This window comes from Castor canadensis, chromosome 18 (genome assembly GCF_047511655.1).
Source record: "Castor canadensis chromosome 18, mCasCan1.hap1v2, whole genome shotgun sequence".
NCBI lineage: Eukaryota > Metazoa > Chordata > Mammalia > Rodentia > Castoridae > Castor > Castor canadensis.
The window spans coordinates 11722046-11743413 of NC_133403.1; the positions used below are offsets into that span (position 1 = coordinate 11722046).

Genomic DNA, 21368 nt, shown 5'->3' on the forward strand with positions numbered 1-21368 from the left:
TGTTCCTCACCAGAGAAGATGGGGCCTCCCGCCACTAAACGCTTCACTTCTGGAGCTCCCCATTTCTTGAAATCTCTGCAGGATCATGCCAGATCATGCCTTTTTCTCTCCATGACCATCTCTTATGATTGTGTTGCACCCAGACACCGTGGCATGGTGTCCCAGGACTTCCTGGGCCCATGACTGTTCTTTTTTCCAAACCCTCAGAGTATCTCAGTCTCAATAGGCCCCTTCTCAAGATGACATTTTGCTATATCTGTCTGAGGTAAAGAGAACAACAAAATGTCTTTCTTCACTGAAGGTAGTTTTGCACACTGGAGCAGACATTATTTCACCAAATCAGCATACTGGGTATAAGACTTGCTGGAGGAGAGGGATTTATCTTGCAGCTAAAAATTACCAGTCTGTCACTAAGGTCACCTGGCTTACCTTGTGATTGAGTCTTCAAACTTCTCCCCAGGGAGATGGGGATGGGCTTGGAACTGTGTGTTGCCTTTCTCTATTGACTGGGTTTCTCTGTGACTTTCTGTTACCACTTTCACTGTTCCCAATGCTCTTTCTCTGTCTCTTCAGAATATAGCTTCTCTTGTGTTGCCTGACTCTTCTCATCCATGGAGTCCAAATAGTGAATGCTTCAAATCTACCATCTTGCCCCAAAAGTAATGATGAGGACCCAAGATGGGCATGTTCCCCCACTTATTATATAACCCGAGTTATATAATAATCTGTTATATATAATCTCAGTTTCTCCCTCTGGCACAGATTCCACTTTTGCTCAATGAAAATAAAAATGGTAAAATTTACCTTTAATGATTGTCATGAGGACTAAATGACATAATGAGAGAGTTTATGGAAACTTCCTCCAAAAGAGTATTTTAGGGGTACATTAAAATATACTCATTTTATCAATGTAGTGATTATTTTCTTTTTTCCCAAGTGGCAACAATTTTCTTTGTGACAATAAAAGAAATATATTATCATTGCAAAATATGTAGCAAAACAACATGAAACTAAAACTCCAAACCACACTCCCAAGCCAACCAAACTGCATATAAATGGGATAATTTTATAGAGTATTACAGCCTAAATTTTCCACATAATCACATTAATAGTGTGGTTAGGGGAATACATCACCTTCCTGATACCATGAGTTCCATTTCAGTGGCCAGAGGCCGCATCCAGAGATAGATATTCATTGTGAACAGGGCACTGGCACTGTTGAAAGCAGAAGTCAAGGAAGACATGAGGGCAGCACATATTGTGGACACCATTAAGCCTTGTAGTCCTGGAAAAGAAAGGACATTTTTTGAACTTCCAACGCTCTGACCATGGCAGGAGATGACTTAAACCTCCTAAGGAATTTTTTTGAATACTAAATTTTCTTCTTCAAAACATTTGAATTTTACTTAGAGTGGAATTCCATCCAGGATAGATGATAACATCTATCTTTGTTCTTTGTTTGTGACAAGACTTATAGCTTCCTACTGTGTCTCTATACAAGAATGGCTGCTAATATCTCTTAAGTGGTTAGTTTTGGCAAGAACATCTCTTCTGGCATTAGCCTGCATCATTCTCTATATAGTCCTGTGATAAGGACACCATTGCTTACCCTTCATGTACAGGTAAAGAGCCAGAGGCTCAGAGAAGTTTCAGACTAGAGGCAAATGATGTAGCTATTTGTGCTTTAGTGTTCTCATCTGTGAAGTGGGCATACAGTACCTACCATATAGAAGTGGTGCTAAGATTAAGATAAATTAAGTAGCCAGATTAGCACAATGCTCAATATAGAGCAAGTGCTCTAGAAACACTAGTTATAAACATTACAAATCTGATATGAATACCTGGAAGGCTACCATGTGACAGGGACATTAACTGTTTGGAAGTTTCTATGTACTTCTGGGAAAGCCTGCATATAATCTGACCTGGAACCTGGCTTAGAAGCTCACTGTGGCAATGCCACAACTCTTATCAGTGGACCACTCAGGGCAGGCAGACATAGGCAGGGTTCTTTGGATTTGCCTTCCTTCAACTTCTCACTTACTTGCAACCCTGGTTGTTCTAACCTAGGGTGTGTTTTGGCTGTAATGTGCTATATGTATTTTATGGAAATGTCTCAACTTTTCCAATGTGTTGTTCCACATCTAACACAGAATTATTTTTTGAAAATATATATTTGGCCATTTCAATGACATTTTGGGAAGCTGAAATAAATGCATGGACTTACTGTCCTCTCAGAGTGAAAGTTACTTACTTTTGGGTAATTGACCTGCTTCTTGCCTACCCCACTACATAGTGAGCTCTTTGGGGGACAATATTAGTCTTGCTTATGTTTGTGTTTTCCTCGTTTAGAACAGTGACTTGCACAGTATGGAGTCTATTTTCTGAATTAATGACCAAGGTCATCAGTTAAGCAGGTTAAATGAATAATGTAAATGGCATTGTCAGGTTGTGCACCCGCAGAGTTGAGAACTACCACTGTGCAAGGAACAGAGAGGGAGAAGGTCCTTCCTCTGCAGAGTAAGCAAGGCAACTCCACTGTACAAACACGCTTCCCATTCCACAGCCTGCATTTCCATCCCAGAATTATGGGAAGGCTGGTAAAGAAGCTCCCCCAGTAACCTCACTCCTAATTTGCCACTTATAGCTGGAAGACACAGGTTCCAGTGAGGGTTCTTAGGCCCTTGGTGGCAGAGTCTGTTTCTTACCGGTAGGCAGCACTGCTGTCACCAGCATTGGATAAGCCAGGAGGCTGCAAGTGGTTTCAGCACCACAATACTTTTGACATTCTGATGGCACAACACATGCCACTTCATCTGCAGAGAGAAATAACAATCGCATCAACACAATGGCCTTAGGGTTCTAAAATCTGGGTTCAGGATAAGGGAAGCAAATTAGCAATCACATATTGACATGTAGATACTAGATTCTTGGTTTGCTCATGATTACTCCAATTCATGACACTACACAGCATCAAGAGCTTGGGCTAGAGGAAAAGGCTAGAACTCAGGCTCCTAAGAGTCAAATGAATCAGAGCTTCTACTGACTTACTGCATGACTTAAGGCAAGTCATGGAACCTCAGAAAAACTTTCAATGATCCCAGCTGGGTGTTAGGAAAGCCAATGGATTATTCTCCACATGCTAACTTAGGAACAGCTTAGAACCTTACTCTGTTGGCCCTGAGAGGGGTGTCAATTCAGATTAATAACTTGAGACTCCAGGTCTTAGAGAGCAGAGGGCCTATTTTCTATTTTATGAGGAACTACCACCCAGAAGGTCTAACAAAGCACCCCTTCACTTATGAATATCAAATTGGGAAATGTTGATACTCCACGCTGTTAAAACTGGAAAGAAATTAGGCTAGAAAGAAAGGTTTGTCTCAGGAGCAGATTGAAGGATGTGTTAGGGTTAGGGATGTCCACTGTACATGTTATCACTATAACCTGCTCTTGAAGAGGGGAAGATGGCAGATTTCAGATTCACACTACATTGCTCTGTCTCCACTAACCAGAAATAAAAATTCAGGTATGTGGCTACAAAGAAAGGTGGGTGAGTTAGCAAGCCAGGACCACCAGTAAAAGATTAGACAGATAATGACTAGAGAACACTTACACAAATACTTAACTTTAGAATAAAGAGATAATCTGCTTGGGTGAAGGCCAAGAAGAACCTTGCCAAATTGGTTTCTGACCAGCAAATGTGTCCCTCTGCTGAGGCAAAAAGCAGACCTGGAAGCAAGGAATCCAAGTACACGTCCCTGTAATGGCCAAATCCCTAAGAGCGCCACCAAGCCCAGCAGTTGTAAAAACTGGCCATGAGAGAAACTTTTGACAGTGCAGGCTAAGGAAAAGTTACACATTTTGGACTGAGCTAGGGGTAGGGTAAAGCCCCTCAGCAATTGAATATCCAGCCCAAGACAAAGGGTGGATACTGAAGTGAACAAGATGGCTACAGCCATAAACTCACTGCTCAACCCAGTGCTCTCTCTCTCTCTATATATATATATACATATCAAATAGTATACAAATATAGTGATATATATATATATATATGCACAAATGACAAGGGTATTTGCCCTTCACTTTGTAAATGAAACATTAAATTGGAGGCATAGGTGGAAAAGAAAAATCTTGCTATTGACAAGCTTGACAAGCTGTGTCAGGGCAAGATGCAGATTTTAAGAGTGGTACACTTGTATACCACTAGCTGTGCTCATACACCCCTCTACTAACTCCAAAATGTTACCTCACATCCCACCAAACCTCAGCAGAGGAGACTAAACTCTGGGAATTGCTGCTATTCCACAGGACCTGCCCTACCTTACCCCAGCAGCCAACCACAAAACATCACACCCAGATTATACCCAGGCAATCTGGGGTCCAGAAGGATTGCATGAATAAACACAATAGAACTGCAGACAGAGCCCTGCTGGCATAAATTTTTTTCCTCAACAAGGAAGAAACACTGATTTTTATTTTTAAGTATTAATTTATTTTCATTTTCTTTACAAATTTTGTATTGATAGTTCATTCTCCCACCTTTTAAAAATTATTCTTAATTTTCTATCCCTTTGCAATCCCTGACTATAGCATCCATCTCCATAATACTTGAACTATATTCCTGCACATTATTATTTGTTTACCTCCAGCCCACATATTTTGCCTCTACTTCCCAGACTTCCTTATTTCTTCTTTAACTTCTTTATTTTTCAGTCTAATTTTAACTCTTCAACAAATAGGTTTTTTTAACCTCCTTAGTGTTATAATTTAAGAAGTCTAGTCCCTTTTACATATAATGTGATCAGTTATATAGATAATGTCACCAATGGTTTATTTACTTCATGTAAATATCTGGTTTGTTATTGAATTGGTGGATTTATTATTGTTCAGTTATACCCAAGGCCAGTGCTAAGAAATAACACATGAATCCTACTCATAGAATAAGAATATAAATACATCCATGAAAATAAGGGAAAACATAAATCTCATCATTAGACAGTAGCTAAGCAAGTGAGGAGTAGTGAGGAATCAAACACTACAAAAACAACAAAATGGAAGAAATTACTACAAACCTTCCAATATAGACCTTTCTGTAGACATTTCTGCATGTTAATGATCTAAATCATCCTTTCAAAAGACATGGAGTAGTGGACTGGATTAAAAAACAAGATCCAACCATTTATTGTCTACAAGAAATGTACCTCACTGATAAAGACAAACACATACTTAAAGTGAAAGGATGGAAAATGATCTTCTAAGTAAATGCAGACCAAAAGCAAGCAGAAGTAGCCAAACTTTTATCTGATGAAGCACATTGTAAACAAAAATTAGTCAGCAGAAACAATGATTGTCACTTCATATTGATAAAGGGAATATTCCATGAGGAGGATTTAACTATTGTAAACATATATGCACTGAATGTTGGTACACTCGATTTCACAAAGGAAATACTACTCAACATGGAAGCTCATACAGACCCTAACACAGTTAAGAGCAAGTGACTTTAATAACTCACTCACCAATAGATAGGTCATTCAGACAAAAAATCAATAAGGAAATTTCAACATTGACACTAGATCAAATTAACTTAATAGATAGTTATAGAATATTCCACCAAAGAGTCACAGAATACACATCTGGAACTTTCTCCAAAACTGATCACAGTTAGGACCTAAAGTATGCCTTAACAGTTAGAAGAAAATTAAAATAACCTCTTCTATTCTATCAGACCAAAATGTAATAAATCCAGAAATGAATAACAAGAGAAACTACAGAAAATATTCTAACATGTGGAGACTGACAATTCACTTTGAATGAAATAAGGTAGGAAATAAAAAATTGCTAGAAGCCAATGAAAATGAAAACACAACTTACCAGAACCTTTGGAAAACAGCAAAGGAAATGCTAAGAGAAAAATTTGTAGCTATGAGGGACTATATTAAAAATTAGAGAAATTTCAAATAAATAACCTAATGATGCATCTCAAGCTCAGAAAAACAAGAAGTGAAACCTAAAAGCAGTAGATGGAAGGAAATTATAAAGATTTGGGCAAAAATTAATAAACTGGAGACTGAAAGAATACTACAAAGAACCCCTGGTTCTTTGAAAACATCAAGATTGATAGACCTCTAGGCAAATTAACCAAAAGAAAGGGATAGAAACAACTTAATAAAATTAGAGATGAGAAAGTTGACATTATAAAAAAACACCAAAGAGGATCATTAGGGAATACTTTGAAAACCTATTTTTTAACAGACTAGAAAACCTAGAAGAAATGGATAAATTTCTAGGTGCATATGATCTACCAAAATTGAGCCAAAAGAATATAAATCCCATAAGCATGTATGATAAGCAATGAAATTGAAGCATTAATAGTCATCTGACAAAGAAAAGCCTACCTATGACTGGATGGATTCAGTGCTGAATTCTATCAAACCTTTAAAGAGAACTTATACCAATACTACTCAAGCTATTCCATAAAGTAGAAAGAAAAGGCACACTGCCAAACTCATTCTGTGAAGCTAGTATTACCTTGGCATCTTAACCAGGAAAGGACAGTACAAAAAGATAATTATGAACCAATTTCCATGATTGACATAGACACAAAAATTCTCAACAAATTATTTGCACACTGAATTCAAGAACAGATTAAAAAGATCATACACCATGATCAAGTTGGTTTCATTCCAGGGATGCATGGATGGTCCAATATATATAAATCAACCAATGTAATATAGAACATAAACAGAATAAAACACAAAAATCACACAATAATTTCAATGCAGAAAAAGCCTTTGACAAAATTTAACATCCCTTCATGATAAAATCCTCGAAGATACTAGGAATAGAACAAACCTCAACATAGTATGTTGTATGCTGTAAACCTATAGTTAACATTGTTCTATATGGGGGAGACTGAAACCACTTCTTCTAGTCAGAAATGAGACAAGGGTGTCTACGTTCTCCACTTTTATTCAGTGTGGTACTTGAATTCTTAGCCAGCGCAAAAAGGCAATAAAAAGAAACAAAAGACATACAAATAGGAAAGGAAGAAGTCAAATTATACCTATTTACAAATGATATCGTTCTATATTTAAAGGACCCAAGACTTCACAAAACAACTCTTAGATATGATAAATGCTTATGACAAAATAAGAGGATACAAATCAATTGTTAAGAAGAGTAGCTTTTCTATATACCAAAAGTGAGCAGGATGAGAAAGCAATTGAGAAGACAACTACATTCACAATATCTTAAAATAAATGAAATACCTAGGGATTAACTTGACTAAGGAGGTGAAAGAGCTCTACAATGGAAACTATAAGACACTGAAGAAAGAAACTGAGGATGACACTAGAAGATGGAAAGGCCACCTATATTAATGAATCAACAGAGTTAATATTGTGAAAATGGCTACATTACTGAAGCAATCTACAGATTTAATGCACTCTCCATCAAAATTCCAATGATATTCTTCACAGAAATAGGAAAATCAATTATAAAATTCATTTGGAAGTACAAAAGACCCTGAATAGTCAACGCAATCCTGAGCAAAACCAGCAATGCTGGAGGAATCACAATACCTGAATTCAAATTACACTATAAAGCTATACTAACAAAAACAATGTGGTATTTACACAAAACAGAGATGCAGATCAATGGAATGGAATAGAAGACCAAGGAATAAGCCCAAACAGCAACCACCATCTGATTTTGACAATGGCACCCAAAACCTAAGTTGGAGAAAAGATAGTATGTTCAATAAGTGGTGCTAAGAAACTTGGATACTGACATGTAGAAGACTGAAACTAGACCTTTGTCTCTCTCCTTATACAAAGTTGTTAAATGGATCAAAGATCTAAATGTAAGGCCTGAAAAATTTAAAATATCAGAATATAACAGGGAAGATGCTTGAAGATACAGGCACAGGTTAATGCTTTTCTGAGTAGAACTACAATTGCTCAGAAAATAAGAATTAAAAAATGGAATTGTATTAAACTCAAAATCTTCTGCATAGCAAAGGAAACAATTACTATAATCAAAAGAATACGTACAGAATGGGAGACAATCCTTGCCATTACTTATTGGATAAAGAATTGATACCGAGAATACATAAAGAGCTCCAAAAATTGATCACGAGAATAAATAATCCCCAGTTAATAAATGGGGAGATGAATTGAACAGTTTTCTCAAGAAGTGTAAACGGCTAATAAATACATGAGGAAGAGTTCAATATCCTTAGCCATCAATGAAAAGCAAACTGAAGCATCATTGAGATTCCATTTTACCCCAGTCAGAACAGCTCACATCAAGAAAATAAACAATAAAGCTGATGAGGATGTGGTGAAAAAGGGACCTCTAAATACTGTTGGTGGGAATGTAAAATATTGCAACCACTATGGAAATCAGTATGGAGAGTCCTTTAAAAATTAAAGATAGAACTGCCATATGATCCTGTAATAGCACTCTAGGCATATATCCAAATGAATGTAGATCACATACAATAGAGATACCTGCATACCGATGTTTATAGCAGTATTATTCATAAACCAGAATATGGAATTAACCTAGGTGCCCATCAACTGATGAATGGATAAAGAAAATGTGGTGTATATATACAGGGAATATGTACTTTATACCCTTGAATGAAAATATAACTATGAGACGTATTGACATTGTTTTAAGAAGCACGGAGGAAGAATGAGAGGGATATGAAAGGGGATGAGTTTGATTGAAGAATGTTGTGTGCTTGTGTAGAAGTATCACAATAAAATCCCTATCTATAACTAATACATGTTAATAAGAAATAAATAAATAAAACAAATTAAAACTTGTTCTTCATTTGTTTGTTCTTGTCTAAAGCACTGTAGGAAAAGACTCTCGGAGTTACCTGATGTGCTCCTGTGTCTGCACTGATATTAAGTGTTCCATTAAGCTTAATGAATAGAGCTGTCACCCTGAGAGATAGGACAAGCTGGTAAAACAAAGATGAAACAGGGATGAAATACATCTACGGAATTATGGTAGCTCATTGAGGGAAACAAGGATGCTATTCTTATTTACTGGAAACTACCTGGGCTTTGCTTCTAGCCAGTCTCACTGTGGAGGCTATATCAAGCTCCCTCCAAACTACCTCATGAGTTCAATGATGCTATGAAAATCTGGTATTGGGACTGTGAGAAGAAGTGACAGCAGTTGTGAGATCCCAGCACAGTGTCTGCCACATAGTATATGGTGATGTTTGTGATGTGTTGGAACAACCCAACCTTCCTGCAAACAATGTCCCAAAGTCATGGCTCAGACACTGCAGGGAATGAGGCTGTTACTGGTGGTAAATTGCATTGATCTGTTCTTCATGCCTGAATTTAACACCCTGGAATTTTTTCTTGATGTGTATACCAACAGTTTCTATCAGATTTCTGCTTGGCTATACCCCAAGGAGGCACTCTGGCTCCTCCAATAACCAGTATACCATAAGAGACCAGCTAACCCCAAATAGTCTCTAGATCTCTTAAGAGATGAGTAGCTTATTGCAGTGAATACATCAGAATCAGAAATTTACCTGGGAACAAGGTGCGGCTGATCATTCCTGGCATCACAATGAGGAACATGGGCAACAGCATTAGGTATCCATATAGAAGGCAGCCACCTTTCATGTGAGACATGTTCTTTCCTGCCAGGAATCGCTGGACAGAAACCTGCCAAGGAAACACGGGTGGATAAAGCAAGTGATGGTTCATTTTTCAGTGTGTGTTAAAGCCTGGGCTACCTCAACACATGGAACATGACAATGGTTATAGGCCACAGATGCAAGGTGTGCACTCTGGTGGTGTTTTGGTAAGCTGCTCAACCCTCAGTCAGACACTTCTGGGCCATCCAGGGCCAGGGAGACATGTGGCATTAACTAGCACATTTTGTACTATTGCATAGCTGCCAGATGGGATAGAGATGTGGAGTGACTTTGGACTCACTGATAGTGCTATTTACCAATAAAAGGCAGTGAAGGGCTTGTAAGCTGTCCCCTGGCAAGGACAAGATTTCACCTTGAAGGCCATAGGTTGTTTCTTCCAGACAGAAGGAAGGGGCCTTATCTCACCAATCAAAATGAAGATGGGCCCCTAGCAACAAATGAGTGCTGAGGACAGGGAGTAACTTAATTAGTTGAAACTGGAATTAATACCATAGCACTTTAAATGTAGACTTTCCCAGGAGATGTTTCAGGGCTCACTTCATGGCCCAAGTGCTGTAAAAGGCAGCATGCTGTCAGGCCAAAGTCAATGGTGACTTAGGAGAAGCACTTAGGAACAGAAAATAAAGGCATGGTGGAGAGGGAAAATGTGGAATATATAAACAATGGAGTATTAGCCACAAAGAAGAATGAAATATGAAATTATTTTGTTTGCAGGAAAATGGTGGAATTAGATGTCATCATGTTAAGAAAAATAAGTCAGACTGAGAAAGATAAGAACAGCATGTTCACTTTCATATGTGGAATAGCATCTTTAGGATGTTTATTCATACCAGGCATGTAAAACAGGTTTTGATTGGGGGTGGGTACCAGAAGTAAGTGAGAAGTATGAAAATAGAACTATGAAACCTGTTGAAATTGTTTCAAGAAAGGGGGAGGAGGGATGAGGCGGGAGGACACGGGATGAATTTGATTGAGGTACATTGTATGCATGTGTGCAATTACCACAATGAAGTCACTTTGTATGACTAATATATGCTAATAAAAATTAAAAGGTAAAGACATGGTCAAGACATTTAGTGCATTTAGACATTTAGTGCATTTAGTGCATTTAGACATGCACTAAAACTTATGTTCTTGAAGAACAGCCAAATAATGCCCACAGTGATTGAAAGGAACAAGACACAAAATAGTATATATAAACTGTGATATTATGCTTTGGAAACAAGTCCATGAGAATAAACCAATATGATAACCTGTGGATGAAGGGATTAAAGGGTAGACTTTTCATTTTTGTCTTTTTACTTTCTAAGTGCATTAATTTAATAACAGAGGAAGTAACTCAAATTTGCTGTCTCCCCATGCAACAGGTATTGATTCTTGAGAAGTCACCTGGCCAGTCTGTTGCTGGTTTTCTTGGTGAAGACGGGTGACTATTGAGCAGGTGGAGTGGCCACACATGTTGCAGTTCCTGGTCTTTGCTTAGGCCTGGTACAGAAATGTTTCTAATGGAGGGGATGAAGTAGCAGTGTGAGGGCATAAATATAAGGACATAAATGTCCTTATATTGAGGAAAGGGTGACATAAGAGCATTAAATCATTGTATGTAGTAAGTCCTAAGCACTTTAGCATATTATCATGTACTACAAAGAGGGGGAAGGAAAGAATTATTATTATAAAATGGTGGTGAGCTACACTATTAAGAATTTTCTGCCAGAAATTCAAATGGCCAAAAAACACATGAAAAAATGCTCACCATCTCTAGCAATAAAGGAAGTGCAAATTAAAACCACACTAAGATTCCACCTCACCCCTGTTAGAATAGCTATCATTAGCAACACTACCAACAACAGGTGTTGGCGAGGATGCGGGGAAAAAGGAACCTTCTTACACTGTTGGTGGGAATGTAAACTAGTACAACCACTCTGGAAAAAAATTTGGAGGCTACTTAAAAAGCTAGACATTGATCTACCATTTGATCCAGCAATACCACTCTTGGGGATATACCCAAAAGACTGTGACACAGGTTACTCCAGAGGCACCTGCACACCCATGTTTATTGCGGCACTATTCACAATAGCCAAGTTATGGAAACAGCCAAGATGCCCCACCACTGACGAATGGATTAAGAAAATGTGGTATCTATACACAATGGAATTTTGTGCAGCCATGAAGAAGAATGAAATGTTATCATTCGCTAGTAAATGGATGGAATTGGAGAACATCATTCCGAGTGAGGCCCAAAAGACCAAAAATCATATGTTCTCCCTCATATGTGGACATTAGATCAAGGGCAAACACAACAAGGGGATTGGACTATGAGCACATGATAAAAGCGAGAGCACACAAGGGAGGGGTGAGGATAGGTAAGACACCTAAAAAATTAGCTAGCAGTTGTTGCCCTCAACGCAGAGAAACTAAAGCAGATACCTTAAAAGCAACTGAGGCCAATAGGAAAAGGAGACCAGGAACTAGAGAAAAGGTGAGATCAAAAAGAATTAACCTAGAAGGTAACACACACGCACAGGAAATTAATGTGAGTCAATGCCCTGTATAGCTATCCTTATCTCAACCAGCAAAAACCCTTGTTCCTTCCTATTATGGCTTATACTCTCTCTACAACAAAATTAGAAATAAGGGCAAAATAGTTTCTGCTGGGTATTGTGGGGGTAGGGGAGAGAGGGAGGGGGTGGAGTGGGTGGTAAGGGAGGGAGTGGGGGCAGGGGGAAGAAATGACCCAAGCCTTGTATGCACATATGAATAATAAAAAAAAGAGAAAAAAAAAGAATTTTCTGCCTGTTTTTGGTTCTTTTTCAATTAATATTTTTTCTTAGAGTCACAGGTGTAAATAAGTCAGTGTTAGAACATTTGTCTAGAATATGCAAGGCCCTGGATTCAATACCTAACATGGAAATGGAACTTTTTTCTTAAACAGTGTCTTTTGCAATTTAGGAAGTTGTATATTTACTGCTATGCTTTTAATAAACTACACTTAAATTTTTAATAACAATACAACTTAAAGTCTAAGGTAAATCAATATCCCCTCCCATTTCTTGAATTATTTACAGACCATAGGCAGAGTAACTCCAAACTATAGTCACATATTTGTTTGATTTTTATTTACTGATTTAGTAATGATTATTGTGTGTGTGGTTTTTTTTTTTTTGTGGCACTGGGGATTGAACCCAGGGCTATGCAATTGTTCTCCCACTGAACCACATCTACATCTTTTAGTGTTTTGAGTCAGAGTCTCGCTATGTAGCTCAGGCTGGTCTCAATTTTGCAATCAAACTTCCTCCACTTCCCAGGTACTAGGACTACAGGCATGAGCCATCATCTCCAGTTTATTGCTATTTTAGTTAGTGCTTTAGGTTTACTCATGTGCCTGTCAATTTATTTTGGCTAATTTGCTACTCTCTAGTGCACATTCTTTGGCTTTTCTTTAGGAAAGGTTATATCTTTGTTGTCCTTGTTTTTGAGTAACACTTAAGCTAGATGTATAATTTGAAACTGACATTTCCCCAGTATTTTGAAACAAAATTCTCCTTACTTTCTTTTTTAACTTTACTTTTTTGAATTCTAGTTTCTGAACTCAGGTTGAGACCCTTAATTTGCTGTTGTTGCTTCTCATTGCTGGTGGGCACTTTTTTTTTCCTAGTCCACCTTTCCAATGAAGGTATAGACTTTCAAGAATCTAACTTTTACATGGAGAACTTACTCTTCACCACTCACCAACTTAAGGCTTTCTGCGATTCTCATGTGGCAGCTCAAATCCTAAGCCTTTGAAAACTAAGATTAGTAAATACTGTTAGGGCACTGTCAGTCTTGTCAGCATAGTTCTATTAATTTAAATTCTCTCTTTGTTTCTAACCTCTGGACATTTTCTTCCTTTCTTATGAGCTCCCCTATGACCATAAAGAGATGCTTGTTATATTTTTCCACCCTTCATGGGTGTTTATTTTGTTTTGTATTGTTTGTATTGTTCAGGAAATTTAGTTTTCCTATTATGAGAAGAGGAAGTCTCAGAAGCAACATTTTCAAATTATGGTTATAGAGAAATTGAAAAGAAAAATATGGAAAGATCAAAAAATCTAGATAAAGTAGCACAATTAAACTACACAGGGGTTGGGAATATAGCTCAGTGGTAGAGGACATGCTGCTCATGCATGAAACAATGGGTTTAATTTCTAGTGCACAAACACACACACAAAACCGCATTCAAGACAAGAACAAAAATGCCCCTCCCCCAATAAATTGATGGGAATAAATACAAACAAAAATGAGAGCTACATTACAAAGAATAGCCATGTATTATGTTCTAGATCTGGTCTTGTTTCTTGTTCCTCCACTCAGTTTTAAAGGCCCATCAGTGTGTGTGCTATGTGCACAGCTAGTCTGTTGTTTCTAAGCACTGCCTAGCACTCTACAGTATTACCACTTACCATTTCATCTAGCTACTTTACAGTAATAACACTATCAACAATGATAAAATTCTCATACATAGTCCCTTATGAACTTGTGTTAGGATAGTTTACACAGATTCTGGGGATCATCACTGCTATGTCTCAGAGTACAATACATTTAATTTTATTAAATTCTCAGCTCACATTGTGGAATAAACTGCACTAGTGTATATATCCACCAGGAATGCATATGAGTTCCTAAATATCCATAGCTTCCTGAAGGCTTGACAACATAGAGCTTTCTAATGTTTGCCAGGCCCTTTGTGGTTTTAAATCGCACTTCCCTGATAACTTTGTTTTATATTATTGCTATCATTTGTGTTTATTTGAATTTCCTTTTCTATAAATTGCCTACCATCATCTTTTGTCTGTATTTCTATTGGAGCTCTTTTTTGTATATTTCTTGGTATTAGTTTTTTGTCCATGATAAACATTTCTAATACTCTTCCCTAATTTGTCATCTGGAAAGTTTGTCTAAGGTATTCCCTATTAGAAAGTCCTGATAGGGTAGAAAGGTGGGAGAGACTATATTGTGAAAAGAGAAAGAGAAAAAGAGCATAGGTAACCATGAAAGAGGTGACAGGACAGCTGAAAAACACAGAGAAACATAAAGGCTATACAGAGAGGAGACGGTAAGCTAGGCACCCCTGGTGAACACATATTGAAGGTTCTAGCTGCAAGGTAAGCCCACAGTTCTTTCAAGCCTTAAATTCAGAAGAAAGCCATTTTGTCACTCAGAGAGCCATCACTGGGCACTATGTTGAGAGAGGTTCTGTTGTTTGAGACTGAGTTACTGTGGACAACTGAAAGCAAGGGATTATCATGGTTTAGACTGGGGACACCATGCCACAGTGTCTGGAGGGTAGACACCCACAAGAGGTAGTTGCAGAGGGGATAGGGTCTGACATGGACCTGGTAAAAAGTATAAGCAGGGGAAGCTTGGGCAATGAAGGGCACAGTGGTTGATGTCTATACCCTCAGAAACAAGGGCCAGCCCCCATCACCTGATGATAACTTTGGAAACAGATATCTGAGCCTATGGCTAGCAGATTGCTCAGTCTGTGGGAGCTGCCTCCTGGCTTTTCATGGTTTGCTACTGGGAGGAACTGAGATCCCTGAGCCAAGGTCCTGCAGATCTCTCCATTTCTCCAGCCTGTTTCCTCCTGCAGGGTTAGCAGAGGATAAAGTTTGAGAGTGCTGAGACTGTGGAGAGAGTGTTGAGTTTTCTTGGTTCTCTGACTCCAGTGTAGAAATCAGTGCTCTGTTTGCTCCCCGTACTCCATGACACATTAGAGGGATAACCTTAGGCTTGGATTCTTGATGCCCCTAGGGGCACAAATTGGGGGCCCTGAAGAGAAATGGGAACCCGCCAAATCTCAGTGGCAGCCAGTAGTGGCACCTGGAACACAAGAAGGTAAGCTTCTACAATGAATGTCTACAATGAAGTCCTGAAGAAGTTGACCCCTTCACCAGCCTAGCCCTCAGCCCACATATAGCATCAGCCACAATAAGAACTACTAGACTCCAGCTAGTTATTATTTCTGTGAAAGTTGCCAGGAAACAGGCCCAATCCTCTAAGTACAGGGGCAAATGTTTGGCTACTAAGCCATAACCCTAGTCCTGTGGTAGAAAACTTCAACCCAACCTTGCCACTACCCAGTCCTTCCTGAACATTCGAAAAAATTCAACTGAAAGACTGTAGGTGGTTAAATTCTCCAACTAATGACTTGGTTGCAGTTTCACAAGTCCCAACACAGAAGCACAAAAAATTGAAAATAGAAGGTAATATATCTACACTAAAAGTCAACAATACTTCAATAAAAGAGTTTAATGAAAGTGAAGTGGATGAATTATAAGAATGATCAATGAAATAAAAGAGGACATGAAGGAACACCTGAATGAATTCAAGGAGAATTAAAAAAACCAGCCAAGTGAAATGCAGTATATGGAAGCAGAATTCAATAAAGATATAGAAATTCTAGAAAAACCAAGTTGAAATTCTGGAAATATATATCCCATATAGTCCTTCAATAAGCAGATGGAGAGATACTGTTTTACCTCCATTTCTTAGTGGACAAAACTGAAGCCCAGCTTGGCTATTAACCAAGGCCATCAAGGTCATGGTAGAGTTAAGCAGTCTAACTCTAGAGCTTTGTCAGAGAGCATTATAGAGCACTGCATCTTAACCAAGAGGGCCCTTCAAGCTCACACCCTAACCCACAACCATGCTTTTAGAGATTTCTTCTAGTTGTTATGCTACAGAATTCTTATTCACACTGCAGGGCCATGGCTCTGGGTCCCATCTTGCTTGGTTTCCAGGCCTGGCTTTCCCTTTGTTCCATCCTAGGCTTATTCTCACCCTTTCAACTCATGGGGTGGTTGTGATTGTTTCAAGATGGCATCCTTGAGGACAAGGTAGCCTTTTGAAGACATTTGTTCTTCTTTTTATTCATTTATTCACATGTGCACAAATTGTTTGGGCCATTTCTCCCTCCCTACCCCCCACTACCTTCCTCCCCTCCCCATACCTCTAGCTTCCAGGCAGAACCTGTTCTGCCCTTTTCTCCAATTTTGTTGAAGAGTAGACGTGAGCAATAATAAGAAAGACATAGCATTTTTGCTAGCTTGAGATAAGGATAGCTGTACAGAAAGATTCCTAGCATTGCTTCCATGTACAAGTGTATTACAACCAGAATTGATTCATCTCTACCAGACCTCTTCACTACTTCCCAGCCACCTTCCCATATTGAGCTCTGTCATTTTAAGGTTATTGTATTAGCTCCTCTGCAGTGGAGACATCAAACACTTTCAAGTTTTGGGTTTCCTACCTATCACCATTCCTCCTGTATGTGCTCTCCCCTTAGCATGTGACCCAAGTCCAACAACATAACTGCATTTGCCCTAGATCTAAATCCCTCATATGAGGGAGAACATATGATTTTTGGTCTTCTGAGCCTGGCTAACATTGCTCAGGATGATGTTCTCCAGTTCCATCCATTTACTTGCAAATGATAAGATTTCATTGTTCCTCAAGGCTGAGTAGAATTCCATTGTGTATCAATACCACATTTTCTTAATCTATTCGCCATTAGTGGGGCATCTTGGCTGTTTCCATAATTTGGCTATTGTGAATAGTACTGCAATAAACACGGTGTGCAGATGCCTCTGGAGTAACCTGAGTTGCATTCCTTTGGGTATACCCCTAGGAGTGGAATTGCTGGATCATATGGCAGATCTATGTTTAGATTTTTAAGAAATCTCCACATTCTTTTCCAGAGTGGTTGCACTACCTTGCATTCCCACCAGCAGTGTATGAGAGTTCCTTTTTCCTCACATCCTTGCCAACATCTGCTGTTGGTGGTGTTTTTGATGATAGACATTCTAACAGGGGTGAGGTGACATCTTAGTGTGATTTTGATTTGCATTTCTTTTATGGCCAGAGATGGTAAGCATTTTTTTCATGTGTTTTTTTGCCATTTGAATTTCTTCTTCTGAGAAAGTTCTGTTTAGTTCAGTTGCCCATTTCTTTATTGGTTCATTAATTTTGGGAGAATTTAGTTTTTTAAGTTCCCAATATATTCTGGTTAGCAGTCCTTTGTCTGACGTATAGCTGGTAAATATTTTCTCCCACTCTGTGGGTGTTCTCTTCAGTTTAAAGACCATTTCTTTTGTTGTTCAGAAGCTTTTTAATTTTATGTAGTCCCATTTGTCCATCCTTTCTCCTAGCTGCTGAGCTGCTGGGATTCTATTGAGAAAGTCTTTGCCTATACCTATTGTTTCAAGAGTATTCCCTGCTCTTTCCTGTACTAATGTCAGAGTTAGATATTAGGTCCTTGATCCACTTTGAGTTGATACTAGTACAGGATGATAAACAAGGAATTTGTCCTTTACCTTGTGTGACTGGGGATCCTTTTGAAGAGCTGTTAAAAAGTATAAAAACTTTCCTGGAATGGGGGGCTTCAAACATGGAAATGTGTGATCCCAGAGGAGCCACCTGATGCCTAGGACTTGGATTTAACATTTAAAGGAATAAAACAAGAATGACAAGAGAAAAAAGGAAATTCTAGAAATACAAAGCTCAATAAGTTAAATAAAAACTCAGCCTATCATAGCTTGAAGACAAGGTAGTAAATTATAACATTTAGAAAATGATAAAAAAAATAAGAAAGTACAAACAGATTATAGAAGACCCCTGGGGCACCATTAACAGACAAACTTATGAATAATGGTCACAGAAGAAGAAGAGATAAAAACAAAAGGCATAGAAAATATTTAATAAAATAATAGCAGAAAATTTCCCAAATGTTGGGAAAGAGATGGTTATCCAAGAAGTTCTCTAGAACACCAAATAGACAAGACCACAAAGGAACATCTTACACAACATTATAGTTAAAACATCAAGAAAAGATTGCTGAAAGCTGTAAAAGGGAAGTGCTAAGTCACATATAAAGGTAAACCCATCAGAATAACAGTAAGTTTCTCAACAGAAATTCTAAAATCTAGAAGAATGTACTTCAAGGTCATTGAGAAAAATTGTTGCCCACCTAGATTATGTCAACCTAAATTACTACATTCAGCAAAACCATCCTTTATAATTGAAGGAGAAATAAAAAATTCTTACATGCTAAACAAAATTAAGGAATTTGTGACCTCTAACCCATCACTGCAGAAGATACTAAAAGAAATACTGTGCCCAGGAGAGGAAAATAAATACATGAAAATACAGGAAAGAATAAATTTTAATACAAGAGTAAAACAATAGAATGAGGATTGGGAAAGAATAAAACATGACAAAACAACAAATTTACAAGAATTAGTAGAAACCGTTCAATAGTACTCTGAATGTTGATGCTCTTAATGCGCTAATTAAAAGACTGGTAAATTGGATTAAAGGACAAGACCCAACTATTTGGTGCCTATAAGAAAACCTCCTTACTCGCAAAGACAAACAATGACTTAAAGTGAAAGGATGGAAAAAAGATCTTTCAAGCAAATGTAACACAAAAGCAACTAGGAGTAGCTATATTTAAATCTGACAAAGCAGAGTTCAGACAAAAGTTAGTCAAAGGAGACAAAGACGGTCAGTCACTTCATATTGATAAAGAAAACAATCCATCAAGGGGATTTAAAAGCCTCTTTTCTCCTCCTTTTCCCTTTTTCCAAAGGGCAAAAACTCATCACAGAGAACTGAAGAACAAGTTCTGAAAGTGCCCAGACTATCCTTGACCTATTTATGGATGAGGAACCTCTGACTGCACCTGCCTGTGGCCAGGGGTGCTGACTCCCAATACCACTGAGAGGAACTACAACCCTTCCATGTAAATGTGCCAAACCATTTGCTCTGGAGGAAGCCACACAGTTCAGTGTAGCTTGTTTGCAGATTGCAACCATCCTGGACAAAGTTGGTAGCCTAACAAATTGAGGAAAAATTCCAGCCTAACCTGGTGGGTGGGGCAGGGTGCTGGGCTGATCCAGCCTGTGCAGTGGAAGAGTGAGAAAGCTGCAGTCCAGGGAAAGCAATGCCTTCTACCACCTTGGAGAAACAGGTAGCAATTTGAAACAGTCTACAAGGCATTCAACCAGAAAGCTCAATTCCAGCTCCCAGGCTTGCCTTGCTCACAACACCAGCTCCTCTGGGGACCACTTTGGAGAACCTACCTACTCAGACAAACTGACCCTTACTGCCCACCTCCCCAAGAAGAGCCATGACTTAAACACCATGAATGGATCCCCCAAACCTGTTTGGTAGAGAGGGGCACACTGATTACCACACAGCCCAGCATGTCAACCCTGAGAAGGGAAAACACTTGATGAAAAATCAGAGGTAAGTGCCCAGAGCACTCACTGAACTTAGAACAAACCCATATCGAGGAGGAAATTAGGGGGATTGAACAAGAGGGAAGATTGTTGACATCCCTAAACCCCAGTGGTGACTAACCACCTGAATAAGGAAGATGAAGGGACCCCAAAAGACATCCATGGGTTCCTGTAACCAGCAAGAAGCAAAGGCCTCTCCAAATCCACAAAAAGAGAAGCAACTAACCATGGGAAGAAGGGGAGGAATGACTTGCAGCTCAACACTACCGATCCCCTGCCCCTGAAGTCTCTGTGTAGCTCTAGGATCCATTACTCTGTGCTTGGCAGTAAATCCTGCTTCCTGGCATACATAGGAAATCAGAGCTCTACCCTCCCCCACACTTACATGATGATACCCTGCACCCTGAAATGCCAGGCAAACCTGGGCTCCCTTGCTTCACGGGAAACAGAAGGTGTAAGTTAGCAGGCTTGGTTGTCCTGTGCCTCTGCACTACTGTACTTGGCTCCTGGATGCCCATGCCTGGCAAGCAGGCCCCAGAACTCCTGCTGCACTCAGGCTTTCTTCTCCCATGACTGCAGCAGCTTCAGTGGCTCCTGGAAGCCCATACCCTGGCATCAGTAGACACCAGGACCTCTGCTGCCTTGTGGGCACCACATGATTCAAGCTTGCTGGCTTTGCTGCCTCATGGGCACCCTCAACTAGCTGCTCAGTGTCAGGAGCCTGCTGCCACACATGCAGTGAACCCCAGGCTCCATGCTTTGCTATTCTGCTGGCACCAGGAGCTTCTGTTCCCCTCAGAGCATGGAGGCCCAGCACTTACCACCCCCCAAGCCCTCCTGTGGGAGAACTCCCACTGCCCTGTCAAAGAGCAGCAACCCAGCTCCTCTACTGAGCAGTAATCTGCCATTCTGTGGGTGCCAGGAGACTTGTTTCCCTAAGACACAAAAAGGCCCAGTGCTTCCCACTGCCCCTAACCATGGGAGAGTCCCTGTTTCTATTAAGGAGTGAAAACAACAGATTCCCTACTGAGAGGAGAAAAACTGTAAACTACTACTCAGTGATCAGTACAAGAAGAAGAAGTGTGCACCTCCCAAGGTGCACAGAGGCCCAGCACTCCCCACTGTGCCTGACAGCTGGAGAGCCCCTGTTCCCCCATCAAAGAGTGAGAATGCCAGATTCCTACTGAGGGGAGGAAAGATGTAATCTTATACTCTGGACAGCACCAGAAGGCCTGCTTCTCCAATGTGCACAGAGGTCTAACACTTCCAACCTCAGTTGCCTACAGGATGGTCCAGTCTCTCCTATCTAAGAGCTGGAACCCCAGCTCCTCTACTGAGTGGCAATCCACTACTCTGCAGCTGCCAGGAGGCCTGCCTCTCAAGGTGCAGAGAAGCCCAGCATC

The 21368-nt window shown here is 39.4% G+C and overlaps 1 protein-coding gene across 1 annotated transcript in view; it reads right to left on the reverse strand.

Moving 5' to 3' along the window:
- Positions 1-21368, reverse strand: part of LOC109702633 (sodium/glucose cotransporter 1-like) — an 88316-nt gene that overhangs the window by 32743 nt on the left and 34205 nt on the right. The window contains exons 8-10 of the mRNA XM_074060820.1: positions 9560-9695; positions 2706-2813; positions 1135-1285 (exon numbers count right to left, since the gene is read on the reverse strand). Coding sequence (XP_073916921.1) covers positions 1135-1285; positions 2706-2813; positions 9560-9695 — 395 coding nt within the window. The remainder of the gene's footprint in view (positions 1-1134; positions 1286-2705; positions 2814-9559; positions 9696-21368) is intronic.